General features: G+C 40.9%; 1 protein-coding gene across 2 annotated transcripts in view; it reads right to left on the reverse strand.

The window, feature by feature from the left end:
* Nucleotides 1-12,087, reverse strand: part of COLQ (collagen like tail subunit of asymmetric acetylcholinesterase) — a 41,330-nt gene that overhangs the window by 18,180 nt on the left and 11,063 nt on the right. For both annotated transcript variants that reach the window (XM_018909566.3, XM_030239883.2), the window contains exons 2-8: nt 10,553-10,662; nt 8,583-8,678; nt 5,706-5,750; nt 4,919-4,945; nt 3,473-3,544; nt 998-1,060; nt 59-85 (exon numbers count right to left, since the gene is read on the reverse strand). In XM_018909566.3, coding sequence (XP_018765111.1) covers nt 59-85; nt 998-1,060; nt 3,473-3,544; nt 4,919-4,945; nt 5,706-5,750; nt 8,583-8,678; nt 10,553-10,662 — 440 coding nt within the window. The remainder of the gene's footprint in view (nt 1-58; nt 86-997; nt 1,061-3,472; nt 3,545-4,918; nt 4,946-5,705; nt 5,751-8,582; nt 8,679-10,552; nt 10,663-12,087) is intronic.

The following is a 12,087-nucleotide window of genomic DNA, read 5'->3' on the forward strand; positions in this document are numbered from 1 at the left end:
TTTTTTTAAAATGTGTTTCCAAATGTTAAATGATACATTATGCTGTTGTCACACTGACCTTTTCTCCTCTAGTTCCAGGAAAACCCTAAAGGGAATGATAGATATTTTAATGCTTCTCGCTTTCAAGATCACCCAAGAAGCCGGACTTTCAAACTTTGAAGTGAAGAAAAAGAACGAAGCACAAATAATTAATTGCACCAAGACATAAAGGCAAATGAATATTTACAGCTCCTAACATTGCACTGAAACAGAACTGTGAAATATGAATTGAAGGCAAGACAGCTCAGCCCAAAAGCCATTATGAAAAAAGCCAAGTAAAGCCAGCAGCTTTGATTATGCTTTGAAATTGAAACGAGTGAAATAAATTGTAACTGAGAGTAAATAAAGCATTAGAAGACACAACAAATAATCTGAAATAATTTTAACAATAATCTTCCTCTTCTGTTTTGTTTGTTTGTTGTTTTTTCCCCCCTGGAACATACTTAAGTTTTACTTAAGTAATCTAGTGTGATCATTAACATAAAACTGAGTTTCTCTTGAAGAAACATAGAACAAACAAAGGTGTTCAGTTCTTTTTTTCCAATCCTTTATTTGAATAAACTAATTGCATAATTTATTCCAGATGCCAGTAATATGCCTAGTTCTAATAGGGGACCAAAATGATCTTCACAGTCTTATGAGGTGGGTAGAAAGCATTGCAGACATGATTTAATGCTGCAGATATGCTCAAGATGTCAATTTTTCTAGTGGGATACAATTATATCTGAGCTTGCTTTTAAAATAAATTACAAAAATGTATACCAAAGCATTTTTATGAAAAGCCAAAAACACAGCCAAGCCCAAACAGACAGCATAACCTTGCTTGATTTAGAACATATTTTTTATCTGTATTAGGCACATATATCTTGATAAATGCTTTCCAGAAAATTCATGAGGAAAGCAGCTGTCAGCAGAGCGTTAGAAACCAATGTCTGAAAATGCAGTTTGGTTAACAAACCTTGGAGCCCATTGGTCCTCTTGTACCTGGCAATCCCATCACACCCAACTCTCCCTTTTCACCCTAAAGGGTTCAATAAAGAGAGTTATTGAGTGAGGCTCTCCCATGAGGTCGTATTTGAATGTGTGACAGTTCAGTGGTTCAGGTCTTATGTCAAATAGTTAGGCCTGACCTTGGTGTAGCATTGTGGACAGGGGTTTATATTACAGTTGTATTCTGCCTGAGCCCTCACATGTCATCCTACTCTTCTGCTCTTTGAATATTCTTGTGTGGGTAACTTTTGCTTCGGTTTTCCCAGCTGTTATTACAGGTCATGCAAGCAAACCACCATCAGCAGTGCATCCTTTTCTGCATGAAGGTGCATTGTCTCTGCCCAGCATCACCTCCACTGAGCTGCAGAAAAGAAAGGCATTTTGCTGCGTGCCTCACAGCTTGTGGGGGCATAGTGACTGCTTTTGCAGCAGTTCTGAGGCACCATGTGCTGAACAGTCATTTGGAGCTGGTACATCATGAAAAAGTATTTACAACCACTTGTCTGGCTGCCGTCAACTAATTACATCTAGCATGAAATAGACAGTAGACCCTCAGACACGCAGCAGTGCTACCAGCAGAATACATTTGGCTCTTACTCTCCTTTGGCCTTCACTGTCCCAGAAACTGAGAGGATTTTCCCCTTGGCTGCTGCCCCTGCAGAAGTTCAGACAAGACATGAAGGAACGAAGTACGAGAAATAGGGACTGAAGTTAGGCTGTGTCAAAGTAAGAGAAGAGAAGAAGACCCAGCTGAAGAAATGGCAAATACCCACAGAGGTGGATATGAGTTTAAAAACCTGGAACAGCAGCTTACTGGAGATTTACAGCAAGATGGGGATGCAGCAAATGTCTGTGGTGAGGAAGAATGTTGTAAGTTGGTGAAGATCAGAGACAGGGAGAAAGGAAAGAGAGTCACATCCAACTGAAATGACCACAGAGATCTTCTGCACTGTGTTCAACTGGAGCCTTCACTGACAGGCAGGAAAATGAAATTTATGAAGACCAGAAGAAATGAAACTGTGAGCCTACATAAAGAACAGAGGAGAGCTGTATCAGAAGAGACAATAAAAGCAGAAGAATCACCATCAAACAGCAAGAAGGACTTGCAGATAAAGTGTAGGAAAAAAATATTACTTCTGAATATGAGGGATGCTTCTGGGAGTGTGATGAAAAAGCACAGTAATAGACTAATCTAGACTAATGAGACAAAGAAGATTAATCAAAATTAGGAAGACTACACAAATAAAACTAATGCCTATACAAGAAGAAGACTGAGTGTATGAGTTTTCTGTCTGCTTTCCTCTCTTCCTTCACTAAGACTATGAAGGAAGGAATTGATTGAACCTTTCCTCTGCCCTCTCTGCTCCTGCTGTGAGAAATCGTAGCACACAATGTTTTTGTGCGGGGAACCATTTCCCATCTCACAGTTCAAATTCAACATTGATTTCTTTTAAGCACAAACTCTTGCTGCTTGCCTACATTCCCACATACTATAATATGATGTTCTTGCTGCTTGCCTACATTCCCACATACTATAATATGATGTTCTTCATCTAACACAGCTGGGACGACCTTGAAAGTCTGCTTCCAAGATGTGGCTTAAATTCACAAGTCAGCTCCTACTATTCTTGCAGTATCAAGAGCTAATCCATCACATCCTCTGAGGCGGGGGCAGCAACCTTCATAGAGCAAGTGAGGAGTCAATGATTTACCAGAAAAAGCAGGCATTGTGTGCAGTCCTTTAGCTTGATACAACCTGGACTGAAGAAAAGCAAATTGTCTCAAAAGTCCCTGTAGAAGCTCCATAAACCACAGCTCCTATGAAGAGCTGTTATACCTTTTGCACAAGCCAGTGTTTATTAAAGGACTATCCTGAGGTTTTTTTATAACAAATGTAGGTGAAACAGCCACTTTGCAGTAGCAAAGCATGTCCTGTCGTTTCTGCTGCTGTTGGTTAATAGAAATAACAGGAATTAATGTTTGCTTGTGTGGAAATGAACTTCAAAGATGCGATTTGTCATTCTCATGGTTTGTCGCCTCTTTCCCTTGATATCAGCCTGGTATTTTCCCTCTGATCACAAGCTCACAGAACATCTTCAGGCAAAGGGATCCTCATAAAGAATAGTCATAATGATGGCAAGCAGTTTAGAAACACTGATTTGTGTGATTGTGAGACATCAGTGAGTCTTCATGACAATAACTTTCAATTTCCCTTTGACATGTTTAATCCATGTAAGAAGTGCTACAGGGTCTGGACTGAAGGTGGAGTAACCTAGCCCTAGATTCTGCAGAGCTGTGTAAAAAAGGGGACAAGCACAGATTGTCTTTGCACTGCTACAGCTTCCCAGCCCCCTGCAAGTAGCTGCTCAGAGATTTCCCAAGACAACCCTTCTGTTCAGATGGTGATATTGAGCAGTTTGCTCCATGTGGACTTTAGACTTACCTTCGGTCCCACAGGTCCAGGCCATCCTACCGGTCCTGGCATCCCAGGGACACCTGGCGGACCTGGTCTGCCCTTGAAAGGAAAACACTGCTTACAATGATTCATAAAAACACCATTCCTACACAGGTCCCTGCTGCAGACAGGGGATAAGAAGACCTGTGTGCACTTATATCCATACAAATCCAATTTGTATTGAGAGAAGAACCAAATCTTTAACGAACTATTCCTATTACTATGGTCTTTATTCTGAACATTCCTACATTGCTAGCTATAATTGCTCTTTATTAACAACTATATGACTAGCAATAACTCCATATGCACATACAGTTATTTATCTGTTTTAATTGCTGCTTGTAAGTCACTCTTCGAATGTCTCCTAAAATGCTGCGGATTAATGCTCTTCCACTGCATTACACTGCTTGACAATATGATCTCAGAAATGTCATCATGACATTCAGGGCCACGAGTGAACTTTTGTGGGCCAGACAGCTTTTAACAAGAGTTTTATTTCCAGCCTGAGTGACTTCTCTTTCGGAACCTACTTGTTTTTGTCAGAAGAGTAAATTTTGATGTACTATGTTTAAAGTTAAGCACTTTTTTGTAGGTTGGTTTGTTACTCTCTCGAAGACACTGTTTTGAACCCTTGAATTTATGTTAATAATATTTTTGTTTACTGTGGGACATTTGAAAATAGATAAGAAAATTGTGTCTTCTGTTTATATGTTTTTTATTTATTTGAATTACTGATTGGTAGCTGGTGTCAAAATCCTGGTATATTATTAGAAAGGTGTCAAAATCCTTGGTTTATTATTAGAAGGGTACTTCTTTTCCTAGTTAGTGACCACCCCCTGCATATCTCTGATTTCATCCTGCATTTCTGTCTTTAAAGTTAATTACATTAAATGGATGTACTAAGTGACTGAGATAACATATTCTGTTTCATCACATGTAGGGGCACATATTTTTGACAATATATCATGGCTCGTATGTCCCCAAGCACAGGATTGTAGTCAGCATATTGCATTGGTGCCAGAGCTCTGGAAGGGTGATCATTAATGGCTGTTCCTCCTTCAGGGGTATCTGGTTTAGCCTTGTTTAGACTTTGGATGAGCAAAAAGTTTGATTTTGCTTTGGGGTTTTTTTGGTATATCTTTTATAATAACTCCCATAATCTGCTTCCCATTGTCCACACAAACACTTCTGGTAATGTCTTTGGCTTCTCTCCGTGCTTTTACTCAGGGAATTTGTCAAATTCAAGTGAGCTGGGGCAGCTCTCCAGCCCTGCAGCCAGTGATGCCCACCATCCACCCTGGGTACCAGTGAGAGAAGCACTAACAGGCTAAACTTCAACATTAGCTAAATTTTATTGAACTGTTGTCTGCACCCCTCTCTGGCAGCTGCTATTAAATATTGGATGGGTTTCTGAGACAGCACCTTTATTCATACCTTTCTTCCAGGCCTGCCAATCTCCCCCTGCCAGAGAAAGGAATATCTCAGTCTTGCAGTCACCACACGAAGCACAGTGGCTCTCAAGTCAATGCATCAATGCATTTCTATTAAAAACCAAACAAAGAAACATGCAAACCCACACCCCCCCCCAAAAAAAACAAATACCACCAAACAAAACACTGTGAATATCTTTGTGCTCAAAACTGTGCTTACAGAGGTAAAATGAGAAGAATTACTGTATTGGAGCTCCTTGGTCTTTCCTGTGTTTTCAGCCTTAAATCTATATCAACTCCTTGTATAACAAATCACACACTTAGCTGCTCAGCTTCAGCTGTAAGGCTCTTTGGCATCATTACAGAACAAATCTTTGCACAACTTAAAAAATAACATATAGGCCAGCTTTAATACCTGAGCTGTCCCATACAATTTAGACTGCATGGGAGAGCTCTGCTCCTGATGTTCTCCAGGAGGGACAGGGAGTTCAAGGGCCTTTGGGTCAGTAAGATTGCTGAGTTTTGCACCCAAGATGCTTTCTCAAAGCATCCCCTAAACATAGGTCACAAAAGAAGACACAAAATGTACTTCAAGACTGAAAATGAACCCAGAAAGACTGAGTTTAAAATTATACCTTCAAGCCAATTCACAGATTTACATTCAAATTAAAGCTAAACCCTCCATTCATAAGGCCCACCATTCACTAAACAGACAAAGAAAAAAGTGAACATCCTCCCCTGCTTCTTTGCTCCTCAAAAGCACATCAAACAACATGACAGCAGCCACTTACTTTCTCCCCTTTTGGTCCCACTATACCAGGAATTCCTTGTGGACCCTAGGGAGGAACATTAACACTATTAACACTATTAATAACACTATTATTAAACTGCATTAGAGGTGCTTGTGTTCCATCAGCCCTAGACCCTGTATGTGTCTCCTGAGACCTGAGGTGTTGGGTGCTGTGTTTGAATGTGGCCTCCAAACACCAGGTCTGTGCCGCTGCTGAGCAGCAGGATGGAGAGTTGGACTGACATGGGAATGGGAAGGGCAGGGGAATCTCATAAATGAGGAGAACCTGCAAGAAAAACAAGCCTGGGCAAATGAAAAGTTATCAGAAGTTATCAGAGTCCTGAAGAATTAGCAACCAGCACATGAAGACACCACATCAGCTGACAAAAGAGGGTGGTAAGGGAAGTAGCATAAAACATGTGGGATGGGCTCTGTAGGATGGGATGGACATTGGGATTACTCCATTTCTGAATTCTGAAAATATTTCTCTCTGTCAAACAAGGCTGATTCTCCTTTCAGGAGACTTCTTAGTCCAGGTATACCTTGAACACCATTCTCAGAAAAAAACCACCAGAAAACAGATTTCTTTCTAGAAGGCTTTGGTTTGCAGATCATCTTTTACTTTTAAATGACTAAGGAAAATAATCCCATGAGCTTGCATCAGAGAAGCATTAGATTTGCTGTGAAAATCACTCACTCCAGGTTTGGATCCTGCACGTCTTATACTGTCCAAAATGTGATCAAATTGTACATGAAGAGGAGCAAAATCTAACCTCAGACACAAATTACTCCAACTGCTTTAGTCAGTAGAGTTATTTAAGGTTTTCAGTAGTGAAAATCAATGTGCCCTATTAGAGTCAGGACCAAATTTTATCTTATTTATTTATTTTTACCTTTGAGTACACATGGGAGGAATTACACTCAAAGTTATACCATTACAAATCTAATTCTCCTTCTTATGAAAATTCATTAAAATTCAGCTATGAGTCAACAGTATGAGCTTTTGCAACTCATCTGAAAGCCCTGCAAGCTACAGAAGAATTCAGAAGAAATTACTAGATGTCTTTGTAATGGTAGTATTTCTTTGCAGGTGGCCATTGTCACAAAAATATTTCTCAAAAGACTGCTGGTTCTAACATTGTCCCTCTACAAGGCACAGTCTTGCAATTCATAATTAAAAATTCCAAAGCCATGTTATACCCATCCTACTGTCTGCTGTTATGACAAAACCTGCCAGCCTGTTCTATTTAAAAATGTTCTTGGAGGCATCATAGGTCATTTGGTAGCAAGATTATTATTATTTATAGCAATGGACTTTGTAGAACAATAGAATTAAAATTACTTTCTTGCAATTTAAGTCAGAGACTATCAAGAGGAATTTTTTTTAAAGACAGTCTAGCAAAGACTGAAATAACAAGTGTTTTTTTCATATGAACAGCAACTCTGGATCATGGCCAATCACACTGCAAGGCTGTTTCATAATGCAGAGAAGACTTTCCTCAGGACAGAACTAGGCAAACACGAGGCATCACTTCTGACCTCACTTTTCCAGTCTCATGAGCTAAATGAATCTTCCCCACCCAGCATCTCAGCAAAGACAAAATGGCAAAACAATAAAGACAAAGTTCATGGGCAGTATGAACTAGATCTCCTCCAACCCAACCATTCTATGATTCTATAAAAAGACTTTGTGGCTTTCACCTTGAAACTTCTAGACTCTCTAATTATCTTCTAGAGTACTGACTTATAAATAATTAAAGCTAAGCTTTTTGCCACATAACTGAGCCTTTACTTTGATGTGTTGTCCATACTTTTAAAATAGTGTTTGGGTGCCAAAGCCTCAGGCACAGCTTTGCTGAGCACAGGCCCCGAGCTGTGTCTGCAATTGGCTGTGTGGCAATAAACTGGCACCCAGGGGGCTTGAGGAAGCTCATTGTCCCAAGGAACCAGGCACAGCACATGGATTGGAACTGCCTGTGCCCCAGCAGGAACTGGAAGTGCCTCTCCATGAAAACTCTCAATTTTCTTTGGAGGGAACTGGAATGCAAAGGCAAATGGATGATCCTCTTGACAATACAGAGATGTTCATATAAACTTCCCTCTAGGGGTGGGAAGTTCCCTCAGAAGAAGAAGGCCAGGTTTGATGGGGTTCTGAGAAATCTGGTATGGTTGTATTGTCTCTGTTCACTGTAGGGAGGTTGTACTTGTTGACCTTCAAAGGTCCCTTCCAACTCAAACTGTTATGTGGCTCTAAGATTTCTGACCTTCCTCTGAAGATTTCTGAAAGAATAAATTGTAGAAAATGAGGTATGAGGTCAAAAAACTGGTCTGAGATTATCCAGCAAGTCAGAGGCAGAAATGTTGCAGGTCAGGCTAGGAGACCCTGCACCTCCTGAATCCCATCCCAGTGCCCTGCTAAGCCCCTCCTTGTCCCTGATCTTACTGTAGATGTTTGCCTTCTCAGGGATGTACTCTGCTAACATCCCAGGCCATTTTATGCTTTGTGCATCCACTCCACAGGCTCTTGTCCTCACAAAAATAGAGAACAGAGTCTAAAGCAAAAAAACCCCAACAAACTGACAAGAAGCATCTGAAGGAAGTGATGACACATCTGTGGTTTTTGATGGGTGCTACCCACTCTAAAACTCCACAAAAAATGAAGGGTGAACTTGAAACAGAATGAAGTGTGTAAGGCAGGGATGAGAACATAGGGTAAAAAACCTACATGATTTATGCAAAGTCATATCAAAATGAAATTTAGCCAGAGCTTGGCATGCTTATTGGGTAGTAAAAAGCATTTTCATGTGTTTCACAGCTTTGTAAGGACTTTGGAGCAAGTGAGAGAACAATGTGGCTCTACCACACATGCATCACTCACCTGGGGGCCAGGAGGCCCTGCAGAGCAGTGCAATTCAGGCAGAGAGGAAGCCTGTATTATCTGGAGCTCATGACACAACTCTTCCATATCCAGCTTCTATGAAATATCAAACATATGAGTGAACATGCAGCCACATGTAGCCTGTTGGAGAAATGCATAAAATTCCAGGCACCATACAGTACAGCCTCAGAAGAGCTTATTTGCTCCCTTTGGGAGAAGTCTGGGGCTTGTCACAAGGTTTTCTTCATGGATGCCTGAACATTAGCACTTCAGCATAGCCTCCTGCCCCATGCTTCCTTCCCCTCCTCCTCTTCCTCCTCTTCCTCTCCCAGAGGCACATTGCAGCCAGGCTGCCACTGTGAGCCAGCGTGGGACCCTGGACTATTCTTAGACCTGACCCTGCCCTCTCTGTCCCACTTTGCCTGCAGCAGCTCCTCTCTAGGAATAGCATCTTTGCTCTAAAAATAGAGACTCCACCCAGGGAGGGCACAGGCAGCATGAACTTCACTCCAGAAGATACTGACCCAGAGGCATCCATTCACTGCAGAGCAGAGCCAGTGCCTTAAATGATCAATGGATGTCTGATCTTCTGACTTCAACATTAAGCTTTCATGAGTGAAATGCCTTATTTATGTCCTGTGACAAAAGTGATCTCCCCTGGAAACACAGATGAACCCTGAGCCAGAAATACTGGACCAAACTGATGTCCAACTTCCTAGAGAAAAGGCCATTTTCCAGTAAAGCTCTGACTACAGGCTCCAAAGAAGAAACTGCTCCTGGTTTAATTCACATGGCTCCCACCCTGCTTGTAGCTGCTTTTTTTCATATCATGTTTTTATGGGGAGATGGTGTGAAGGGTGATTTTCGGCTCAGATTACTCCCTAAGCTGCTTGAAGGAATCTCAGGGACCCTGGTCCCAGTCTCATTCTTACTGAAGGAGTACACAATGTTCCTAAAGAGATCCTGTCTTTGGATCTCTGTGGAAATCAAGGCACAGGCGGGGGAGGTGAGAGGAAGGCAAAGGTCTGGAGAGAACGGCAGCCTGAGTTCAATCCTGATCAATCAGGAGGAAATGCAGAATTTTACACCATACTTTTTCTGGGGTTACTCATGCCTGACATCTTACTAATCATTATTTACTATTATTATTATTTATATTATCATTAATTTACATTATTTACTATTTAATAATAATAATTTATCTAGAACACTAGCAATAATTGCAGTGTTTGCATATGGTAAACGAATCTTAAAATTAAGGAACAGGAATTACTGAGTAGGTAGAAAAATCTTTTATGCTGGGATGAAGGATATGTTGTAGTTAGCAGAACCTGCAGCAAGAGTACTTGGGGAAATTGCTATATCATATTCCCATTGTATCCTGAACATGCTCATGTCAGCACATGTGTATGGACTTTTACCACACATGGCAGGTTTGTGCATAGGTGGGTGAGTGAAAACTGATACCAGCATACCTCTCAAACACATATGTGTTTCTGCAAAATGAAATGGTGAGGGATGGATTTCACAGCAGGATTTCAGGACCTTCATTTCACCCTACTAGGTAAGACAGATGTTATGCAGAACAGGACACACACCCAGAAATCTTTGTGCAGGATGGAAAATTGCCTTTCTGTCCTTACTGGTTTACTGCACCCCCATTTCTTCTGGTTCAGGATTGCCTCACTCTAAGAAGGCTTCAATACAGAGTAAGGAAAATATTTAAAGTTCATTGAATTAACTGCAGGAACAAATCCAGCCTCATTTCATTCCTTGATCCATTTGATATTTACTTCAAGCCCCAGTCTGGGATGCTGTGTGATTGTCCTCACAGAGCCACATCAGCACAGCCAGGCAGGTTTGCTAAGTGACACCATGAAGCAGTGTCTGAGAGGATGCTCATGTAAAAGAAGTAAAACTCTTGTAAAAGAAAGAGAAACTAATGTAAAAGAAGGAAAAGCCACACTTACAGTGCCCCAGCTGTGCCTGAAGTACGGTGGTGGGAACAAGGGTGGTGGAGGAGGGCCAAGGAGGCAGCATGCTCTGCAGTGCTGCTTCTTCTGTTCCAAACAAGGGAGGTCTGTTCAACACAAACACTCATCTGTAGTCTTGAATAATAATACACGAACAATAGCACAATAACTTCTTACAGAATAAGAGAAGTTGCCATTTCACAGTGTTGTCCTACATCCTGTATGCATCGATTACAATGCTGTAATCCAAGCAGGGATTTAAGAAACCTGGTGGACCCTTAAGTCTCCAAGTTCCTTTTTTCTGACAAAGGCTATGGAGAGTTCTAAGCTCTAAATGTGGCTCTGACGTGAGCAGAATCTCGAAAATTCCAGATTGGTCACATCAGAAAATGAATTAAGCATTTATTGTTTTCTCTACCCTCTGTTCCAGAAGTCTCTTACAAACAGCAAAAGAGCATCTTCTGGTCCTTGTTACAGCCCACTTGCCACCAGGAAAGAACTCAGTGCTGTTGGCCATCACCTTCCCTGTGAACTGAATCACTTTAAGCACTTCTGTGCTAAGTGGGAAGTGAGAAGCTGTTCCACAAGACATTGACTTGTATTTCCTCTGGAGCTGCAACCAGGTTGCTGTATTTCTGATTTGTGCATCATCCCTAAGAATAAATACCCCACAAGCCAAATTTAGTTGACAGCTTTGTCACTGACTGACTGGTGAGACAGGACCTCAGCTGTGTTTGGCAGTGTATTTAACATTTTCTGAGAGATAAACTTCCATCAAAATATGCTGTGATCAAAATTCACAAAGGAAGATATTAAGATGGTGCATTTATACACTGTATTTTTTCCTCTGAATCTTCTTTACTTCTTGGGAAATACATCTCTGATCAGAGTGAGAACCTTCCTCAAAGGTTTTTCCAAAGATAGCAAATATTTATTTATGCCTGTTGGTCTCTTCCTCTGGCTAGTGGCAGCTGGAATGGGTGTCTGCGAATTGAAGGGTGGCAGGGAGCCAAGAAGAAAAGCCTATGGTGAAGTATCTGGTATTAATAGAAAATCTCTAAATTAAGTTTCTGGGAAGACAAACCTGATGAAATTGCTAGATTTGAGGGCAAATCAATTGCAGGCTGGATATTAGTCACATCTCAAGGTAAGGGAAGAGCAGAGTTACTTGTAGTTCTTCAAATGTCTCAGAAAATATATTACCTCAGTTCCACCACCCCATGTTAATGGGGATGGTATTTTCTCATCTTCTGTGCTTTCTCAGTCCCAAAGCACAGAAAAGAGCTGCCCAGAGGAGTGGGATTCAGGAGCATTTGGGGTTGTTCATATCATTCAGATATTTTTTTCACTATTGAAACACTATTTGTGATGATATCTTTGAGATCTGAATCAATTGAATTCTGGAAGGGTCCATAATGAAGGCTCTTTCTCAGCTTCTCCTCACAAATTTGAAACTCAGTCAAAAACTTCAATTTAAGTGAAAGGCAGAAGATATATTTATTAAAAAGAAGGTATATTTTTCAATTTAAAGC

Source organism: Serinus canaria, chromosome 2, assembly GCF_022539315.1.
Source record: "Serinus canaria isolate serCan28SL12 chromosome 2, serCan2020, whole genome shotgun sequence".
Classification (NCBI taxonomy): Eukaryota; Metazoa; Chordata; class Aves; order Passeriformes; family Fringillidae; genus Serinus; species Serinus canaria.